At 39.8% G+C, this 22,900-nt stretch overlaps 1 protein-coding gene across 1 annotated transcript in view; it reads left to right on the forward strand.

Moving 5' to 3' along the window:
* tpo (thyroid peroxidase) overlaps positions 1-22,900 on the forward strand; it is a gene marked incomplete at both ends in the record, with an annotated part of 36,458 nt that overhangs the window by 2,252 nt on the left and 11,306 nt on the right. The window contains 4 exons of the mRNA XM_079262350.1: positions 2,174-2,303; positions 3,064-3,264; positions 4,888-5,364; positions 18,805-19,063. Of these exons, the coding sequence (XP_079118476.1) occupies positions 2,174-2,303; positions 3,064-3,264; positions 4,888-5,364; positions 18,805-19,063 (1,067 nt within the window). The remainder of the gene's footprint in view (positions 1-2,173; positions 2,304-3,063; positions 3,265-4,887; positions 5,365-18,804; positions 19,064-22,900) is intronic.

Genomic DNA, 22,900 nt, shown 5'->3' on the forward strand with positions numbered 1-22,900 from the left:
GTTTTGCTCTTTGTCCACAACCCGACTGGTCGGCAGCACAACGATGGCATATTCAGCATTAGGCTTGTAGCAAAGTTTGGTATTCAGCAGACATGTTAGAAGAAGCAGATGCAGTCAAAGTTCATTCATCATTGCTTGAATGTGCAGAATAAGGATGTTTGTTTGGAACTGCAACAGCAATATCACATCATAGTCAGAAAATATCATTGTAGTATACATCTTTATTGATGTACAGTTAAAAAGAATCCAACAATCCAATGCATGCAGTGACATGAGAAACATGAGAACAAGGGATCAATGATGTAAATCACAGTAGAAGCCATGCATTGAGCTGTTTGTGTTCCACATCACAAGCCTGAAAAGGGCTTTAAACGCTTACAGGTCATCTTATTCAGGAGGCATAGACCTGTTAAATTAGCCTACGTGGAAATACAAATAGCTAATCAGGTAGCCAATCACACCAGTATCTCAGGGGATTTAGGTGAGTTTGTATGTAGCACGGTAGTTTGTGCCAGACTGGGATTTTCCCACATGGCCATCTCTGAGGTTCACAGATAACAGTCCAAAAAAAGAGAAAAGATCCAGTGAACTGACTCGCTGAAAATGACGGGAGGTGATAGAAAAGCAGCAGTATAACCACCGTTTCCAGGTATGCAGAATTATACCATCTCTGAACCTTGAAGCAGGTGGTCTATGGCAGCGGAAGACCGCACCAGACTCCCGATGGCAATAACATGACATTGAGGCTCCGTTTTACACAGAATCACCAAAATTAGATAGGAGAAGGTTGGAAAAATGTTGTCTGGTCTGATGAGTCTCTGTTTCAGCTGTATCATTTAGATGGTTTAGTCAGATTCAGGAGATTATGGAACAGGCCTTTTTTAAAATACTATTATTTTGGCACATTTTTGGGCCCCTTAGTACCAGTTCCTTTTAATGCCACAGCTACCCAGAGTATTGTTACTGGCCATCTCCATCCCTTTATGACCACAGTGTGCCTATATTCTGATGGATGCTTCCACCAGGACAATGCATCATGTGTGAAAGCTCTCCAGTGGCCTCTAGTCACCAGATCCCAGTCCAATAGAGCAGTTCTTCTTAATCCCAGTCATCAGAACCCACAGTCTGTCTTAGACATTTCTGTACTTTGATACCTGCTTGATAAGGGGGTCTATTCATCTGAATCAGATCTGTTGGAGTAGGAAAACATGTAAAACTTGCAGGGTGTTGGGTCCTGGAGGACCAGGATTGAGAAATGCTGCAACAGAGCAGCGTTGGGATGTGGTGTAATGGGAGATTCTCATCATGGACGTGCAGCCAGTAAATCTGCAGCAACTATGTGATGCTGTCATGTTGGCGTGGAGTAAAATCTCAGAGGATTGTTTCCGACATGTCACTGAATCTTTGCTGGGAAGAATTAAAGCAGATCTGAAGGCAAAAGAGGGTCCAGCCTTTTACTGGCAAGATAGATCTGATACAGTAGCCAGTGTGTGTCAATTCAAAGATTTTGCAATCAAATTACTGCAAATACCTTCATACAGAGCTCTTTTTGAGAGAATACTTTCACATCGATGGCTTCAACTGACTGCTTTGTAAAACAACAATACTAATGGTAATAATAGTAATGAAGAGAGCGATGAAGCGACATATCCGTCCAACAGTTCAAACTCCAGCTGATCATTCAGAAACCATTAAAAGGAGAATCAGTAAATCCACAGATGAGAAGCAGGAAGTATGAAACATTTGTCAGATGACGAGTTTCCTTTTCTGTGAAGCCTGCGCCAGCTTTTGACAATGAAGCAGAAAGCGTGGATCACAGAGGTCTTACATCTGGTTCTGCAATATTTTCCTTTATAAACTGTCAGCTGTGAGTCAGACAATGTAATAGGATTTCAGTGGATTGGAGCACACACTAGTCACTGTCTTTTTTTTTTTTTTTTTTGTCTTTAAATAAACTGCCTTTTCATATATTCTTAACTGCAAATAGACATGTTCGGCACCACACACACACACACCTCACGCACTCTAAGTCCTTTCAATTAGATAGCACAGCTGTGCATTTTGTATGATATGCAAACCTTTTAGGGACTTTTTGGAAGGAAGACCAATGAGGGCGCGTACTGTTTTGCTCCGTGGTATTTTTGGATACACATGATTCTTTTTTTTTTTCCAGGCAAAATCCTCGCTGGGGAGCAGCCAACACTGCCTTGGTCAGATGGCTTCCAGCTGAATATGAAGATGAGGAGGGGGAACCTAAAGGTTGGAACCGAGGAAGGCTCCATAATGGATTCCTACTTCCCCCGGTAATCTACAGAACGCCGGTCCGACGGGCACAAAAGTCTCAGCTGGAGAAATTACAGCAGACATGAAGCGAGCTCAGCCTGCAAGTCGGTGCAGCATTCCATTTATTTTCTAACCTGTTTTAGAGCAGATAACGTCCACGGCTATTTAGGAAGAGGCAAATGTGTGCGTGAGATGACACCGATAGCAGCTGCATTTGAATATTGCAGCCAGCGCTTAAACATTCACAACTTCCTCAGCTTGAAAATGAGCCGGTTTCCAGTCATGTGGATAAACATTATTCCCTTCAAACAGCAGATGAAACTGTTCCGCTGATTCTCACTTGGATTTTTTTTTCTGTCCTAATTTATGCACTCATTACAGAGTGAGGTCCGTTAGTGGAAGAGCTTATTAAATATGCATCAGTTGTCTGCATTCTGTAGTTTACCTCCACATATGAGAGTGATAATTTAGTGTTTTAGATCATCAGCCATCTTTGATCCTCACTATTCCACTTTTTATTATATGAGGTTGAGCAAGTAACATCTTAGATACTCAGTGTGTTGCATAACTCATTTTAATTAGTTGCCAAACTTCTCTTTTGCTTCAGAAATTGGAACAAGCACAGCCCCTCTGTAGAGCATCAGCTATTTATCTATTTATAACATTAGTCAAAGGATTAAAGAATGAACTAGGTTGGGCTTCATTTTAGTCAGTGATGATTTAATAAAAGCAAACGCAACTGTAAAAGTCATCCATAATAAAATAAATCTCTGTCAACAGCCTCGGAGGGTCAGCAGGGAAATAATAAGGAGCTCCTGTAAATGGAGAGATGATGAGTACTCTCAGCTGCTGGTGGAGTGGGGCCAGTACATTGATCACGACGTAACCTTTACACCTCAAAGCATCAGCAGAGCTGCGTTTTGGACGGATGTAGACTGTCACGAGACGTGTGAAAATGTGCATCCGTGCTTTCCCATCAAGGTAAGCTGAAAGCAGTTTTTTCTGCATATCTATATAAACTGTTAGAATTCACTGTACTTGAATTATATTGAGGAGAAAATAACACTGTTATATTCAATTAAAATAAAACTGGGGAGAACTATTTAGCCTAACTTGAGGATGCCATGACGACATTTTACCTTCCAGGACAGCAGTTCTGTGGCAGATAGCTGTTTTACCATGAGGTTTGCCGTGTTTAACATTGCTACCAGCATTTTGTACCAAGGCATCCCACAGTTATGCATTCACCCTTCCATTTTCTATAGACAGTCTATTGCAAGGCCAACACAAACAAACAACCACTCACGCTCACTCCTACAGAGAATCTAGAAATGCCAATCATTGCAGCTATACTTGTTTATTTTTTTTTATATTTTATAAAAGCATTGTGGGAAGAAGATGGAACATCCCAAGAGCAGCCATGCACACAGAGAGAACATGCAAACTGAACACAGAAAGGCTCGAATCAAGGTTCAAACCAGGAAGCTTCTGCAGCGTTGTGCTTGATTAGAGCTGCACCACACGACTCTTTTTAGCCATTTATGTCTGTTTCAATAAAAGTGTTCGAGATGTAGAACAAGAATGGAAAAAATTAGGAGGACTGAGAATTGTGTTTGTAAAATCAAAGCAAGAAATCAATATTTTAGGACCCCCCTCTTAACAAGTTAAAGGCCAGGGCTTGACTCAGAGCTGCTGGAGAAAGGTTTATATAAAAGAGGCAAACCACTTTCATATGTTTTGGGACAGCCCTAAACTCACTCAAAACTGAAGAGATATCCAAAAGCATTAAAACGCTGTACTTAATACCTCTAAATTTTAATTCACTTGAGGGAATCTGTAGTCCTTGGATATGGAAGATGGATATGAATTGTAAATATGAATGATGGATAGTTAATTGCGCAATGCAGCGCCCCCTACATTAGAAGAGGGGCACAATACCTATTTGGAAATATTTCAAAGGGGAAAGATTACTCTCTTTAAAATTTGAGAAGAATAAAGTCAGGACGACATGTAAAAACTGGATTGAATACATGGAATAAAAGTAGACTACTTTTACCAGTTAACTAACGATAAAAAATTATAGATGATAATTAAAGCACATGGTGACTACATGATGAGAATGTGTGTGTACATTTACTTTAAAGAAGATGCTGGTGATGATGTGGGCATTCGCCTATAGCAGAGAACAAAGAACTCCTGAAGGATTTCTTTAAGAATAAAAGATGTTGAACTGACCTGAGGTTTACTTGGGGGGGGTGGGGGGGCTAAAGTCTTTTTAAACCCGAAATGAAAGACAATCTCGATTCTTCTGCAAGACTTTCCCGCATTTGGTGTTTTAATGGTTACTGTGAAGAGCTGACTAGTAAAATCTCTAGGAGTGGAACTTTAGTTGAACTCCATAAAGGCCGTGGCATACGGTTGTTTTCATACTTATGAAACAATAGATGTTCAGTGAAGGAATTGTCCTTCTAAAAGTAATCCCGAGTCCTCCTCAATGTTGAACCTTCCTTAATAAATACAAACTATTTCTTTCCAGTTCTATTAGCAAGCACTGTACTCGAGATTCAAAGTAATATATTTTTATTATTACTGTCTTTCCCGCAGACTGAAGAATCGCTCTGCATGCCTTTCCATCGCTCAACACCAGACTGTCATGTCAGTTTTGGGTCTGGAATACAACAAGCCGTGCAGAGACAACAGCTGAATGGCATCACATCTTATATTGATGCTTCGCTTGTGTATGGTCACACTCCACAGCTAGAGAGCTTCCTTCGCGACCTCTCTGGCCTCAACGGGAAGCTTGCTGTCAACGACCGATTCAAAGATCCAAATGGAAGAGCTTATCTTCCTTTCATAGCCAAGACGCCTTCAGCTTGCCGCATGGATCAGCAGGGGGAGAGAGTGGACTGTTTCAGTGCTGGTGACAGCCGGGTCAATGAAGGTTTGCCCCTGATCACTTTGCATACGCTGTGGCTCCGGGAACACAATCAAATTGCAGAAGCATTGAAGCACATCAATGATCACTGGAGCACCGAGACCATATACCAAGAAACCCGCAAGATTATTGGCGCTCTACACCAGGTATGTGACCACCGAACCAAAAAGCTGGTAGAAAAGTTGCATGGAAAAACTGAAAGTGACTTATATTGCACACTAAAGGAATCCAACTCTCACAACTACATGTTTATATTTGGTTATTTTTGTTTATGTTAAAAAGGTTTTGTAATGAAATGACAGTATAAAATGTTCACTTTTCCAGGACAGGAATTTACACATTGAAAGGATTGTTTTTTAGGAAATATTTCAGGAAGGATTTCAGGAGATAGTTGGGATTTATATGATAAATATTATGATAGTATGATCTAATATGATAAAGTCTGTATACAAAGACTAAGGTTGAATCTGAGTTCATTCAAGTTGGCACAGATGGTGAGAGGTCGGAAAATGTGAGGATGTCAAACAATGATCTAAGTTTTTGACCATTCATAAACCATTTAGCCTTGTTTTGTCGTTCACAAATGGATTTAGTCTCTGTTTAGACATTGTGTTTTATTTTTATGCAGAAAAAAAACATATTTTATGAAGACTTTTTTTCATGCTACTTGGTACTGTTGTGCTGGATTTTTTTATTTTTTTTGGAAAATCTAACAGAGCACAAATATGAACCTTAAGCTATAAGCAATGTGTTGGTGGTGTTAGCAACCCCAAAGTGTTGGGTTTTCTGCAGAAATCTCTCACTCATTCTGACAAATTCACAACTTATTTGAAGTTATAGCTGCAAAGTTGGACTATAAGGACCCAAAACTTCATTTACAAACACAAATTAAACCTTGTATTTAGAAAAGATCATGATTATTTACTAAGTTTCAAGGCTACTAATAATAAGAAATGTAAATGTGAATTGATGTGAAAGTTCTTATCAGAATAAGGGAGTTTCATCTAATTTATTTATCTTTGTTTTACTTTTAAAGTAATTTTGTACAATCTGGACAGGCCATATTACTTTACCATTACCTTTTGGACTCGCTGAGGATGGAAGACACAGCTGTATGATAGAAAAAGTCATTGTAATATGGTCTAAAGGCTCTGTTGAGGAAAACAAATTATGTCTGAGGGGAAACAAACTAAACTAGCATTAATTAGCATAGTGACTTGAGCAGATGCCTGCAGATCGAACATGTTCTAATTATGAAAGGACAAACTGATATGAGGGATAGCAAGGTGAAAGGACGAGTTTGTTTTTTTTTTTTTTTGAGTAATTTTTCATTAAAATGATCAGGCTTGAGAAAAATTAGGCATAACCTGGATTTGAAAGTTGATTTTAAAAATGGACATTGATTCAAACAGCCAAACAAACTAGAAAATAGTGACTGACTGCAAGCTTTTCTGTGTTTCAGCTGCTGAAGTCGATGGCAAAATGAATGCACAAATATGAGACAACTTGCATCAAGTAAAAAGTCTCCACTGTAGTATTCCAAAGAGCACAAAGCCACAGAAAAGATGATATTTTACCAACCATAACAACAATACTTAAGCTATAACTACAAGCGGAAAAAGACAAGCATATATCAACCAAAAGACAGCACAAGTGAATTACAAAAAACTTAAAGCCACTGAAACATATGACTCATAAATCATTTTTACATTAATACCAGAAATTTAATTGATCTCCAGAAAATTAATCATAATAGCTGATGAAGTGAAGGAGTCACATTTTCTACTTCCTGAATTTCAAGCATATTCTGGGCACTTTTCTAGCATAACTTTAAAATGATGAACAGCTCTATTTTTGTTGCTGTGCTCTGTTTTAAAATTTGATCTCTGATTGTGTTGGAAGTTATCAGATTTGTTGTGCAATGTTGACCTTTCACACAACAGCAGTTTGATATTTTAACAACGGGCACCATGATTGTTTCATTGTTTTATCCTCTGAAGTTCCAGAGCCGAGTTGAAACATGGCCATTTCCTGATTAACGTTTCAGTATTGATGACTCCAAATAGCCTTAAATTAGACCAAACAAAGGATAAATAAATCATTGAAGAGAAGCTTATGCAAAATGACATACTGTATTAAATGAGTCAAAGCTGCCACTCTGTGTTAAATGTGAAAAGAGCACCAGGCACCACATAGATCTAAAGGTCAAGAATTAGCCAAGATTCGTGCATGTTAAGTCATGTGTTGTCTTGATAAATAAATGAATAGGAAAGAGTGCGTTTTTAGCAGCATTTAAAAGAACTCTGACTCATTTAAACTAAGTCAGCCATGATAAAAGGTGAAAAGCATCTTTACAGGAAAAATCTGCACCGGTTTAATTGATTCAGAATCAATTATCAATTATCCAAAGCTGACAGTTGCTGCTTTATTGTCTAAAAAGCAACCAGATGCGTAATCAGCCATTTTGCTGTCACTGCAAACTCTCACAGGAGTCTTTTCCAAATCACAAATTCACTAGTTCAGATTTCTACACTGAAAGCGTCAACTTCTTTAAACCAGTTATTGTTTAACTCTTTAAGTAATTGTTTAGCATGGGTCACATAATGTTAGTACTTGCAGATTACAGTTGTGAGGGTCAAAGACACAAGTAAGAAGTAGGCTAGCATCTGGTTTTGTCCATCTCCACTGATTTAATAAGATTTCAACACTTTCATCTGAGTTTACTGGCTTCTAGTTTTGTTTTTTAACCACACTTGCTGCACAAGTCATTAAATCTTCACTCAAAAGGACCGTTTATCATTCATTTTATATCTTTAGTTGATTAATAGACATTCAAAAAAGAATAAAATACAAAATAAGACCATGAAATATTTTCATACGAGTTTGGATTGGATTTGTTATGATGCTTGATGAGATAGCAGTGGGTCAGCTGAAGGAGTCCTATCAGGGCTTTTTGGACTGTGGGACTTTGGAGGCAGCTGATGGGTACTGACAGGCAAAGTGGCATTGGGCTTCGGCTGTCGCCAAGGCAAAAAGTGGAGCATGGAAGGGGTTCGGTGAGGCTATGATGAATGACTTTCGGACGGCTTTGAGACAATTCTCATCCACCATCTGGCGACTCAGGAAGGGGAAGCAGTGCTCCGTCAACACTGTGTACAGAGGAGATGGGGAGCTGCTGACCTCAACTCGGGACGTTGTGAGATGGTAAAAGAAATACTTCTAAGACCTCCTATATTCTACCAACATGTCTTCCGTGAGGAAGCAGAGCTGGGGGACTCAGGGGTGGACTCTCCCATCTTTGGGGCTCAAGTCGCTGAGGTGGTTAAAAAGCTCCTTGGTGGCAAGGCCCCGGTGGTGGGTGAGATCCACCTGGAGTTCCTTAAGGCTTTAGATGCTGTGGGGGTGTGCTGGCTGATACGCCTGTGCAGCATCGCGTGGACATCAGGGACAGAGCCTCTGGACTGGCAAATTGGGGTGGTGGTCCTCCTTTTTAAGAAGGGGGACCAGAGGGTGTGCTCCAACTACAGGGATAGTCTAATCTTGGATTGAGGAGGAGCAGTGCAGCTCTAGACCCTTTTTGGGGTCCTGGAGGAGGCATGGGAGTTTGCCCAACCAGTTTGAACGTGCTTTGTGGACTTGGAGAAGGCGTTCAACCGTGTCTCCCAGGGACTCCTGTTGGGGGTACTCCAGAAGTAAGGGATACCGGACCCCCTTATACAAGCTGTCCGGTCCCTGTATGGCAGGTGTCAGAACTTGGTCCGCATTGCTGGCAGTAAGTCAGATTCGTTTCCAGTGAGGATTGGACTCCGCCAAGGCTGCCCTTTATCATCAATTTTGTTCATAACTTTTATGGACTAAATTTCTAGGTGCAGCCAAGGTGTTGAGGGAATCTGGTTTGGTGACGTCAGGATTAGGTCTCTGATTTTTGCAGATGACGTGGTCCTGTTGGCTTCATCTGGCCATGATCTCCAGCTCTCGCTAGAGCAATTCGCAGCTGAGTGTGAAGCGGCTAGGATGGGAATCAACACCTCCAAATCTGAGACCATGGTCCTCAGCTGGAATAGGGTGGATTGCCCTCTCCAGGTAAGGAGTGAGGTCACGCCCCACGAGGGGGACTTTAAATATCTCAGGGGCTTTTTCACAAGTGAGGGAAGGATGGAACGTGAGATGTGTGGCATCTGCAGTAATGAGGACTCTACGCTGGTCCATTGTGGTAAATAACGAGCTGAGCCAGAAGGCGAAGCTCTCAATTTACCAGTCGAGCTATGTTTCTACCCTCACCTATGGTCATGAGCTGTGAGTCATGACCAAAAGAACAAGATCTACATGCGGCTGGAATGAGTTTCCTTCACAGGGTGGCTGGGCTCTCCCTTAGAGGGGCTTAGAGTAGAGCCGCTGCTCCTCCGCATTGAGAGAAGCCAATTGAGATGGCTCAGGCATCTGGTCAGGATGCTTTCTGGATGTCTCCCTGGTGAGGTCACGTCCATTCGGGAGGAGACCTTGGGGGAGACCAAGGACATGCTGGAGGGGTTATATCTCTCAACTGGCCTGGGAACACCTTGGGATTCCCCTGGCAGAGTTGGCAAATGTGGCTGGGGAGAGGGAAGTCTGGGCTTCCCTGCTTAGGCTGCTGCCCCCCTCGACCCGACCCCGGATAGGCGGCAGAAAATGGATGGATGGATAATATTGACGGTTGCCGTGTTGACACAGTAGTCACATGATCTGTGACCATGAGAAAATAGCCAGCTTTGTGCCTGAATGGCCAACAAATGAGCACACTAATGGGCTATCTAGTGGAGTCCCATATAGTAAATGAGGGGTCAGGGAATAGTGCGTACATCCTGACAGCCATGGTCTCCTCCATGGACGCCATGTTTGCTTTTGTCAGAAACTGATGACAGAACTTAGCAGTGAACTCAGAACTCTGCACTGCCCTCTGGTGGATATACTGACTAACAACAATGCCAATGTGAAAGACAATAAAATTAGACCAGTGACATTTGTAACATTGCAAATTTGTCGAGCTAAAATGCCATTTTGAGGTTTTTGAGCATTTTGTTCTAGGGATTTTTGTTAATTTAAAACATTTTATACATTTTGATCAAATGATTTGCTGCATAACAAACATATCTTAGGTTTTTTTCTTTTTTTTCCTAAGCGACTAGCAACATTTTCAAAGGTTTAAAATCATGTTTTGATGCAGTATTCTTCTTTGCAGTTATCTTGATAAAAATTGAGCAAATGTGTTTCTGCATCTGTCATGGTCAGCCTATTAAATGTGTCTGCTAAAGTAACACCAGCTGTCTTGTTATGCAGCAGGTGTTCATAGCCAATCAGTCAACATCTATCAAGTCATAACTTTTCATCATGTAGTCAGAGCACAAACAAACCTCCCACCAACTTACAGAAATGTCTCCATATCATTAGAAAGTTTTGCAATAAGTTTAGCTTTTTCTTTACTCAGAAAAAGTTGGGACACTGTGAGATATGTAAATAGAAAGAAAATGCAGTGTTTTACAACTTATTTATGGAATCGCTTTGATGAACTGAAACCAGTTTAACAACATATCAAATGTTAAAACGAAGGTTTTTTTTTTTTTTTTTTAAATGTGTTCATGTAAACATTGATGCTAAGTAAACTTGGGGTAACCACCTCCTGAGAGGCATTTGAATTTTGGTACACAGTTAGCAAGTGACAGATGAAGGTGGGGGATCTGGATGTGTGACTACCGGCACCTTAGACTGGCTTCAGTGTTAGGTGCTGGATTCCCCACCAGCAAGTTGCATCGCTGGTGGGAAAAGAGCCTTAGCTGGTGTGTGAGGCAGTGCAATTGGTAAGAGACTTCAGGGGAATTATATCAACAAATAGCTAGAACAAACCTTCTGGCCTGAGAACTCTTCAAGGTCCCCCAGGAGGAACTGGAGTGTGTCAAAGGGAGCACAATGCTTTAGTTTAGCGATTCAACTTTAGAAAATGGGGAGAAAATTGATGGAAAGATCCTAATAATACATTTCAATAAAACTGGGACAGAGAAATTAAAGTAGCACTATGTATTTCTGACCTTTTAAAAATATGTATTTATGACCTGCTGAAATGCCACAGTTCCATTAATTATGCACATTCCTGGAGCCTTCATTGCCCAGCAGTGTCCTGAGGCAGAGGGATTGCATTTTTACAACTTTTTTTTTATCTGGGACGCTGCGTCCCTTTATGCACCACACCATATTCAGCAACTGGCTATCAAAACAGTGGCTATTTTGAACGCGCATTGTGGCTAATTCGTTAGAGTAACCCGAGAGGACATTATCAAGGGAGTTAAAGAAAACAAAGTGAGAAAGGGGATAAAAGTTAGAAATAACATAAAGATCAACATCAGACTACTCATTCAGGTAAGAGAAACATCACAGTACAGGTGGGATGCATCACGGTTAAGGTGGGATGCCACATTAATTTGCAATGTTTAACGGGTGCCTCTGAGAAAATCTCTGGGAAAATGTCCTTATTTTCTGCTTCTTTAAGCATAAAATTCAATTAGACTTAAAAAAAAAGTCCAGAACAGCTCAGCCTTAATTCCATGCATTAATTTTCTTGTCGCTTATTTGTCGGGTTGAGTGGGCAGTTGCTTAAGCAGAGAAGTCTGGACTTGCCTCCCCCGAGCGATGTCCACCAGCTTGTCCAGTGGGATACTAGGCCAACAAAGAGATGCAGTCACTCTACTGACACCTGGTGTTCCCAGGGGTCTCCTCCCAGTGGGATATGCCCAGAATATCTCACCAGGGAGATTCCCCGAAGGGATCCTAGCCAGATGCCCGAGCCATGTGGCTCTTCTGCAGAAGTGACTCTACTCTGAGTCCCTCTCGGACAGCCGAGCTACTAATCCTGAGTTCTAAATGTAGGTCATTATTTTTTGTGTTGTTTGTGCTGTTTGCATTGAAATATAAGGTTTCAATAATCATCACATTCTATTTTTATTTACTTTTAAACTTCCCAACTTCTTCTGCTTGTAAAAGTTACTGTCTTCATGAACCATCAGATTGCCCAAGAATGATTGATTAAACCGATTTCACTCCTTCCAACTGCAGGTGAATCATTATTAATGGTGAAGAAAATGTTGGGTGCTTTCACTTTTCATAGAAAAATCTTATTTAATGCAAATAATTAATTTAATCTACCTAAGAGGAAAGATATTTAAGGAAGAAGAAAATAATTCTCTCGTTCAGAATTTGGGTACCAGGCTTTTGACTAGAGAACTGGATCATCAACCACTTTTCAGATGACTCAGGAAAAATGTCAGAGAAGGGATTTACAACATTAAAAAAGGTATAAGGTAGAGAGGTTCTTCAAATAATTTCTCAGGATGAAGCATAAAAGGCAGGTAGAGGATTTACATACTGTAGCTACAACCATGACCAACTTGGAAAATCTTTGGATGGGAATAGGTATAAAGATGAGGAATTATCTCTTCTAGCCAGGCTGCAAACTGAAGGAGAAGAACATTATCAGCCGTTTTTAAAGGAGGACGAGAATCTGAGCTGAAATTAAACCAAACAACGTGACTGGAGTTACAAAAACTAAACCTTCTTGCCAAAAGAGAAGTTCATCCACAACTCTTCTGTCTTTCATTTAGTAACAGCAACAGTCAACAAAGCACGTAAAAGTTGTTCGGACTTTGTAAACACATGAACAACTGGCCCATCCCCAAAGCAATATAGCTCCATAATCTGACTCATGGCTCATTGTTACATATGTTAATTATTAAAATATTGATTTGCCATTTTGAATGAAATGGTTATTTGCTTAATTAGGAGAGAAAATAAACCACTGGCCTTTTCCTCAATCTGTCTTTCTTCTGTCTGTTTTCAGTCTTTCTTTTAACTGTGCAAAGTTAGATACAGCTATCAGTCTTTTCAGTTTGAGGCAACTGAATTTCATTGTCCAAGAACACACATACAGGTACATCTCAGAAAATTAAAATATTATGAAAAAGTTCAATATTTTTTGTCACTCATTTCAGAATGTGAAACCTATAAATTTTATAGATTCATTACACATAGAGTGAAACATTTCAAATATTCAATCCTTGAAATTTTGATGATTGTGGCTTATAGATAATGAAAACCCAAAATGCAGTGTCTCAGAAAATTAGAATATTGTGAAAAACTTCAATCTTAGAAAGTCATGGTGTCACACCCTAATCAACTAATTAACTAAAAATACCTGCAAAGGTATCCTAAACCTTTAAATGGTCTCTCAGTCTGGGTCAGAGGGTTACACAATCATGGGGAAGACTGCTGACTTGACAAATGTCCAGAAGATGCTGAGTGGAAGGAAAAGGTGCACCAGCAAAAGGCAGAACCGCAGCCTTGAGAGCATTGTCAAGCAACATCCATTCAAGAATTTGGGGAGCTTCACAAGGAGTGGACTGAAGCTGGACTCAGCGCATCAAGAGCCACTACACACAGATGAATCCTAGACATGGGCTACAAATGTCACATTCGTTGTGTCAAGCCACTCCTGAACCAGAGACAACGACAGAAGCGTCTCACCTGGGCTAAGGAGAAAAAAGATTGGACTGTTTCTCAGATGAAAGCAAATTTTGCATTTCGTTGGAAATCAAGGTCCCAGAGTCTGGAGGAAGAGTAGAGAGGCACAGAATCCATGTTGCTGGAAGTCCAGTGTGAAGTTTCCACAGTCAGTGATAATTTGGGTAGCCATGTCATCTGACATGTTTGAGCCATGTCAGACGTGTTAAAATTCAGCCATCCAACAGGAAATTTTAGAGTACTTCATGCTTCCTTCTGCTGACAAGCTTTATGTAGATACCAATTTCATCTTCCAGCAGGACTTGGCACCTGCCTACACTGCCAAAGGTACCAAAAGCTGCTTCAGTGACCATGGTGTTATTGTGCTTGATTGGCCAACAACTCACCTGATCTGAACCCCATAGAGAATCTGTGTCAAGAGGAAGATGAGACACCAGACCCAAATATGTAGATGACCTGAAGGCTGCAATCAAAGCAACCTGGGCTTCCATTGGACCTGAGCAGTGCCACACGCTGATCGCTTCCATTGCCACACCGCATTGATGCAGTAATGCATGCAAAAGGACACTCAACCAAGTAATGAATGCATGGAAATGAACATAGTTTGTAATAAGTCGCTGTTATAAAAGGTTTTAGAATCGGTGAGCCATGAGTCATCGCCAAAAGAGCCTGACATTCTTGGACTGACGTTGATGCAGTTGAAGTGCGAGAATTGATCTGGTCAGGGTGTTTTAATGTGCAGGTGTCTTTTGCGCAGATGTTTTGAAGACCAGCTACAGAACTGAATCTGCTCTTGATTGCGACTTGTTCTTCATCTGTATGTGGAAACTTTGCGTTCTCACACCAGTTGAGTTATTGCATGAAACGAGTCATGGGAGAGGTCAGCTGATTGGTGATATGCCCACCCTATCTTCCAGTTCCAGTGGCCAAAAAGCCCACACTTGGGAGTACTTGCACATGTGATGGAACAAGGTTGAACTGTTGTCTACAGCTGCAAAAGACAGCAAACTCCATGAGAAGATCATCCAAGTAATAACTTGTTGCTCTCTGAGAATGAATCTGCATGATCATGGAAGATTTGTTTCTTACTGTGGACACAATCAACAACATCTGGCAGTAAGAGTAAATTTTCTGCCCGGACCTGGGAGGATGATGGGCCATTTTTTTGCAAATAAAAATAGTGGAACCACTAATTAGTGGTTTCTAATGAACTAATGTAGATTAAAGTCTATAGTTTCCCTCCTTCATTTGAAAATTAATTACCTAAAGTTGCTTTAAAAAAAAAAAAATTACGTAATTTTCTGAAAGTACTTTAACTTCAGAACAGAAGACAAAAGGCTGATTTTGTTCAAACATATCGGGACTCAGATGTGTGTAAGAGTGTGTCAGAATACTCCAGAGTGCTCTGGATGAGCAAACATTAGTGAGAGATTTGCAATTTCTGAAAAGTAGGAATGAAGAACAAGTTTGTTCTCAAGATGTGTTGATGGATGAAGCCCCATAATCTATTTAATCTTTTGATAAACCATTACCCATTTTGCTAATTTAAAATAAAATTTTAAGCGTTCAATTTGACATTTGGGACCTTTCTAAAGGCATTTAACATAATAGGGAAGGATTGTGATTTCACGTGCACCATAAACATATAGAACTGGATAGTTAATGTTGAATGAAGACGACATTAACGGTTACAAAGCTGTATCTGTTATAGAAAGCTCTTTGCCAAGGTTAAAATAGTATGGCCAGAAATGGTTCATACCAGCTTTTATGCCACTGAACAAAATAATTAGTTGTAATTTAATTAATATTTCCTTTTATATGGGCACTGAGACATCTGCCTGAAGTGAAAACTTATCCGGTTATCCTATCCCACTGGGAAAAAAGGATGCAACTGCAGCCCTTGCAGCTTTCAACACCTGTCAGCTCATTGTTGTGGTTTTTGCACCATATGGTTGAATCTCAATGTTGTGTTTGGTGGTTGCTTCATGAGTGCCTTAATTTTCCTGGTTATTGGAAGCAAGTCTATAATTTATTGTTTAGTAAATATGTGTTTTGGTTGGTTAACTGGTTCAAGTCTTGTTTGTAGCTTTTAAGAGCAGATATGCAACACTACACCCTGGTTATAGAAGAGGTGTGCCATTTCAGACCCTACAGGTCTTGAGAACTCTGGGACTGACACCATCTGGACCTGCAGCCTTGTTCTGGTTCAGTTTCTCAAGTTGCTTCATAACCTGATTGCAGGAGACAAGCATGGTGGAGGTCTCAGGATGTCCTGATGTGGAGGGAGATGAAGCTGTCTTCTGGTCCATGACTGCGCTGCAGGGTGACAGATTTAAGGTGTGACAGGAAAGCAATGGGCTTATGGAGAGTGTGTGGTCTATGGGCTGGAGGTAGGGGGTGAACTGTATCTATTGAAGAAAATGTTCAGCTCAGAAAATAGAAAAAAAATTTAAACAAAAAAAAAAAAAATTATAAACATTTTCTAAATAGTTTGTGTTGCCCTTGTATTTAAAGCACACTAGGAATGACGCATGAAAGAAAAGACATAAATAACCTGACTTTGAGTAAATTCTTTGGCATCTGTCATATTCTTACAGACAGTAGACTTTGCTTTTGTTCCTCTTTGTAGATTCATTCACATCTACAGGCTTTTTAATAGAACTCCATGTGTGCACGGACAAATTCAGCCACATTTTGATTATTTTCTCATTTTATGTGCCCTTGAGAGATACAAGGTGAAGTTTTAAATTCAGAAATATTTCTTTGATAGGACTAGATGGTCTTCTAGTTATATCTTGTAAATTCCACAAAATATCACCAGTTTTCTTCAAACACTTTAAAGCAGCGCGACTGAAGGCTGGCAGATTTATGCATTTTGGCGCCCCCTATTGCCATTTTATCCTGCATCCATCTTGCATTCTCTCTTTTATGTTGACTCCTGTCTTATCTCTTGATTGTCATTGTCTCTGTTTGATTTTCTCACTTCCTCCAATAATGTCTTCCTGGGGTTCTTAGCTGAATCAACCATTGTGTGCATCCAAGATGGCCATTGCGTTGATATCCAGTTGCCAGTGTTTGATGTGGTGCTATGAAGCAAAACGGAACCGTTATGTGATGTTCTGGTTGAGAAAATGCTTTGAAGTTTTGATGTACAGGTCCTGGAATACTGCAAGACTATGAAAGGCCCAGGAATCTGCATAATGCATACCATCAAAATGAGTCAAAGGACAGATTTATTGTTGTGATAATGTAATATCCCGATAACTCTGATCTTGTTTTTATTATTAATGTAACTCCTTGTATCTATACATTTGAGCAGTGACATTAAAATGATAGCAGCCTAATACTGAATCTATGTTCCTCATGCCAACAAAGGACCTCCAACCAGTTGGACTATAGATTAAGAACACAAACAGATCCTGTGGCCATTGTGGATGTGTCTTTATGAACTGAGCTGCTTTCCCACAGACCAGCTTAACATATTAGTGTTCAACATTAATTCTGTCAAAGCTCCTTCATGGCTATATCTTGCTGAGAGACATGAAACCAAAGGTTTTAACAGTCATGAGCATGTATGTATTATGTTTTATGTGAGGAAAGAGAACCATAGAAAAACAAACTTGTTGCGTGAGGTGCAGATAAAAACGCTGAAGCTGTGGGCAGACCAGAGAGTTACACAGCATTTCCTCTGTCATACACAGGTCAGTTTGCAATCTGTTGGGAGAAAAAGGCCAGTTTTTTCATTTTTAATCAAAATTTATGAATATTGGTTGGATGTATTATTGCTGCACCATCTTTTGACATCAGTCTTGATCCTCAGTCTCTCAGACACATTCGGGGAAATCAGCTGATGCCAAATAATACAACACAAATGTCGAAAGTGAGCTGACTTGTTGACTAACCTTTAGGTAAAAAGTTTACCTGATCTGCTACTTTTAAGTGATTTGGATTAAAAAGAAGCAGCACTTTCTTGAATAGTTATAAGAACAGAGACATTTGCAGCAGTTCATGTTCATAAGTAGATTTATGCTTTTAAACAGAACTTTATATGTTGTACAAATAATACTGCAAATCAATTTTTACACTGTTGACATCTCCACTGGGGCCTGCAGGACCTCCTTCAATCCACCTATAACTCTTTTTTTTTTGTTTTAGCCTGATTTTTTTCTCCCTTCACATAAGTCAATTGTATCAACATCATCCTTTACATTGGCGTGGATGTCAGAAGGAAAATCATCAGAGAGAGGGCAGTGCAAAGTTCAGAGTTAACTTTGAAGTTCAGATCAGTTTCAGACAGTACAAAACATCTTAATACTGGGTGTACATTTTCAAAAAAAAAAGACTTAAAAAGTGGCAAAGCAGTAGACAGCATCATTCTGTGCAGTTTTTCAATACGTTGCAAGTTTCTTCTTATTTGCTCTTTTCTCTGGTTGCATGTGAGCTTTATGTGCCTCACTGCCCTGATGGTTTCCGGTGGTACTGCTGCATTTGCTTTGTCTGGGTAAACATTTACAAACAGACTCAAAAATGCATGTAGAGGACGCAGTGGGACAAAAAGACTTGTCCACATGCATGTTTAACATGGAGCCTAAATAAGGTTACATGAGGACCACATCTGCTCTAATTCTAGCAGAAACAAGTTAAACAAATCTGTCCTGAGAGAGAGTGACATTATATTTTTGGTGTTAGGACTCAGTTTTGCATCATAGAGATTGCTGTGATATTTATGCGTTTGTGTGACGTGTTAAGATTCAAACGTTGAACTAAGGTTTTTTATTTATTAATGAGAGCAGATGGAATTTGCTGCTCTGAATTATGAGAAATCACTAGTCCAACTGTGGAGATATTCTCACAATACTCATCTCGCTGGGAACTCTGGCTTCTGTGTAGCTGTCTGTATACATTACAGCATATTAACAATCTCCCCACGAAAGCTGGGTTGTTTATGAAATGAATGTTCAGGTTCAGACTTGGGATATATTATGGAACTCTGTGACTTGATGCCTAGTTTTTCACCAGTTTTTCTTTGTTTTAACTTCCAGATCATAACCATGAGAGATTATATCCCAAAGATCCTTGGCCCTGAGTCATTTGAACGTTACATTGGCCCTTACAGGGGATATGATCCAGCAGTGGACGGCTCGGCCTCCAACGTGTTTGCTACTGCTGCATTCAGGTTTGGTCACGGCACCATCGCCCCAATCCTCAGCAGACTTAATGAGAGTTTCCAGGAGCACGAGCACTTCCCTCACTTGAGACTTCACAAGTCGCTCTTCAGTCCTTGGAGAATAGTAAAAGAAGGTCAGTGCACTCCTATGAAAGCTTTCTTATGGAACTAATATACCCAACGAGCACATTGTAAAAACAGAGTAGTGTGGAGGAAACTACTTTATATGGGTCAGCTACAGTGGCCATTATCTGACTTGGTGTAATAACTGGTTCCAGGACATTCTACAGATACACATAAGCGAGATCTCTAATGTACTTTATCTGCCGTGTGAGACATCCTGCACCAGTATATTATACCTAATACATGACCTATACAGTGTGCACCCACTCACAGAAGACCCATTACCATAAGTATTATATTTTACCTTTCAGGCTGCAGGGACCTTTTCCATTTAGTATAACTACATTATTTATTTATTACTTGTATAGCTTTTAATTTTTTTTGTAATATCCAAGTGGGGAATATAGTGTTATTCATCCTAGGGTTTATTTTCATGGTTATAAATGTGGGGCATACTGCGAAGGCATCAGCTTTATAGAGTCAGATATTTCAAGTGAACAAAAGCCACCTTTTTTTTAAAATTTCATTACAATAATAGACACTTTAAAATTGGAATTGGGATCATAATATGAGCTAAAAAAAAAAAGAAAAAAGATAGTCCACATAGCTGAGGCGAAAAAATTAAAAGCATAGCTTGTTTGGAGTCTGCAATAGACTAACTCTCTAACCATGACATATCTGTGCGTCAGCCAAAAGTAGGTTGATTAAAACTGATTCGTGTAGCCAGGTCTTGTGGGAAGTTCCTCATCTCTGATGAGGAGTGTCATCTGGATGGATTGCTTGAAAATTCCACTTTGTTCACTATCCTATAAGCTCATGATAGGTTACAACCAAGAATTCACAGCTTAGCTCTCGAATTTAGTATCTAACATTGTTATTAATGGCTGCTTTAACTAACTATAACCAGCCATTAACAGCACAATGAGAAGCTGCTTGGTCATACATGAATGAATGAAATGTGGAAATGGAAGCAAAAAATTCTCATTCTGAGCTCATGATGATATTGTGAACAAGTTTCCTGTTCTTAAAAGTATTTGGTGAAGTCAAGTTTGGTCCTTGATATCTACCATCCAGAAACATTTCGATGCAATTCGTGTTTAACACACCTGAATGAATTTCTTCTTCTGCATGTCATTCAGTTCTGCAGAGGCTTGGTAACGAGCCATTCATTTACTTTAGGTGTTTTGGAGAACAGTTTTATCTAAGCCTATTTTCCATTAGTATCAGCTTGTCTCAACTTAACTCGCCTCAACTCGTCTCAGCTTGTGAGTGTGCACGACAATCTCTATAACAACACAGGACCTAGAGGAAATCTGCTACTTGGTCTGTGGTTCACCAGTCGCTGACCATAAACGGTATCCATTTGTTGGAACCACTTCCAGTCTCGTCTGTTTTATCCACTCTGACCATAGTGGTCCTTGATCTGCCTATAGTCACATTTGAGCTTTTCCAGCTTCTCTTAACACTGTTTGAAAACTCTTTTGGTACCCGTAGCTATTGAGTTGGAAAGCTATTGATAGCTTTTTATTCCGTGTCGCTCAATCTAGTTCCCTCTGTATCCTTTCCTCAGCAACCAAGCAAAGAAATGTTTCCACCTCAGAGTTAGGCCATGGAACAGACTCTTGTTGCACCATTGTTTGTCCCAATAATGTAAACAACTTATTTTTGCGAGTTGGAGGCGCTCTTCCAGTGATGCCACTCCCTGACCTCTGATTGGCCTCGCCCCTGACCAATAGTGGCATGCAGTCTGGCAATGTCTCACACAACCCCACTCAGCTCGCTTAGAATCTACCCTGAGGAGGTACAAAAAAAGTACTGGTCAAAGGGTACAAAAGCCAAGTGAAAATTCCTACAGTTGAGGTGAGTTAAATTAAGACAAGCTGATAGTAATGGAAAAGGGCCATAAAATTTTCAGGATGGTAGATCTCGAAGACCAAACTTGGGCACTGGATTAAAGGTAGAATATCATTAGGTGTTTAAAAACAAAACAAAGCACATTACATTTAGGGAAGCTTCCCAGTTGTTTTTCACATTGCTATGGCAACACACCCCACAACTCTGTTTTCCAAACTGATGCAGAGAAATCCTGCAAAGCATCAGTATGTGATGACATGAATACTGCGTAGTTAAAGTTACCCGAGAATTCTTGTTAGCTGGACTGCAGGTGCTGACACCACATTTGAGTCTTGAGAATTTAAGTCTGAAGTAACCTCTTTGAGTTCCTGATTGTCAATTCTGAATTGTTTTCAAAATCATTAATCTGTTTTAAAAGCAACCTCTTTATCCTCAGCTTTTCTTTTGGATGGTGTGTTTGCTGCCAGACAATAACAGTGGTAGCATTGCCATGACATTTTTTCACAAAACCGAAGCAATTTTTGTAAGTTTCAATTTGCTGGTGTTTCCATTAAACAGTGTTTAGCGCATTAGCCTCAAGTCTTGTACAATCTCGTGAGAGGAACAAGATTTTTACGAAAATTGCAGGTTAAGCAAGGTATCCGCCTAACATTATTTTTGGGGATTTCATTTGCTTTGGAAAACTCCCTTTGGCTTTAAGTTTTTTCCCTTATTTTTTTTCCTAAAATTCTGAAACTTCCTGTTGTTTGTTCCACACTACGCTATCTTTGCCAGAAATGAACTGGTCAAGTCCCCTCATGTCACATCTGGTGACACACTAAATGTCAAAAAGTGTTTCCATTACCCCTTTTGAGATATGTTTCTAAACAGAAACATGTGAAAAACCACCTCATGAGGGCATAAAATTTTTTTAGCGATATTTGAGACTTTCTTTTAAAAATGTTTCCATGAGCAGTTTTTTATTGCTATATTTAGTTTTGGTGCTATTCTATGTGTTATGGAAACGCACCTAGTGTGTGGTTTTTTCCCTCAGTGGAATGTTCCTCATGCTTGTGTCTGTAAGTCTGGATTGAAATGTGACCCGTTAATTCCTGTACTTCTACAGAAAGTTCAATTAAAACTTCTTGTCTTAGTTCAGATGTTCTCTCAGCCGTCATTAACTTTGTTCACTGCTCATTTTTCATTGCATTGCAAATTAAAGAAACTGTCCAAAAAGATTTTTTTTCTGTATCTTTCTACAGCCTTCTCTTGCTATCTGGATATCTGCTATTAATTTTTAAGATACTCTGAGAAGCTATAACTTCTACTTGCTTTTAAATAGTTAATGCAAACAAAAACCATTGCGAAACCAATGCTGAATGAGGACACCATAACCAGAAACTGCAACAATGCTGCAAGAATAAGCTTGTACAACCATGTTTAACAACCCTCAGGTGACCAGTGATTTCCAAAAGTTAAAACATCATTAGAGCTAACTACATAAAAGCAATAACACTAACAAATACAGACATGAGTCATAAAAATAAAACATTAAAGAGTTAAAAAGTAGAACAAAAGAATAAATTGTAAAAATGATTTAAAAAAAAAAAAGAAACTGTCACCACGTCACTGGGTATTAAGAGCAATTATAAATAAATTAGTTATGAGTTTAGACTTAAAGCACCAGATCTGAGCTAAAACGCAGGTAGGGGTGTAGCTTATTTCAGAATCTGAATAGCAACTGATAAAGCTTGACCACCTCGCTGTTTATATTTAGATCTGGGCACATTTAAAGCTGGTGGAACGACTTTAAGACCCTTCCCTGCTCAGGAATCTCTGATGAACAGGGTGGTGCTAATCCAAGGAGGAGCAACTTCCTCCAAATATTAGGTGTTTCTCTGCTGCAACACACCTGACACACATCAGACTTGTGCAGCGCTTCACATCAAACTCTGCACAAATCTGCTGAATACTCATTGATTTAAGTCAAGTGTGTTGCAGCAGGGAAGCACCCA

This window comes from Telmatherina bonti (assembly GCF_933228915.1).
Source record: "Telmatherina bonti genome assembly, chromosome: 22".
Taxonomy (NCBI): domain Eukaryota; kingdom Metazoa; phylum Chordata; class Actinopteri; order Atheriniformes; family Telmatherinidae; genus Telmatherina; species Telmatherina bonti.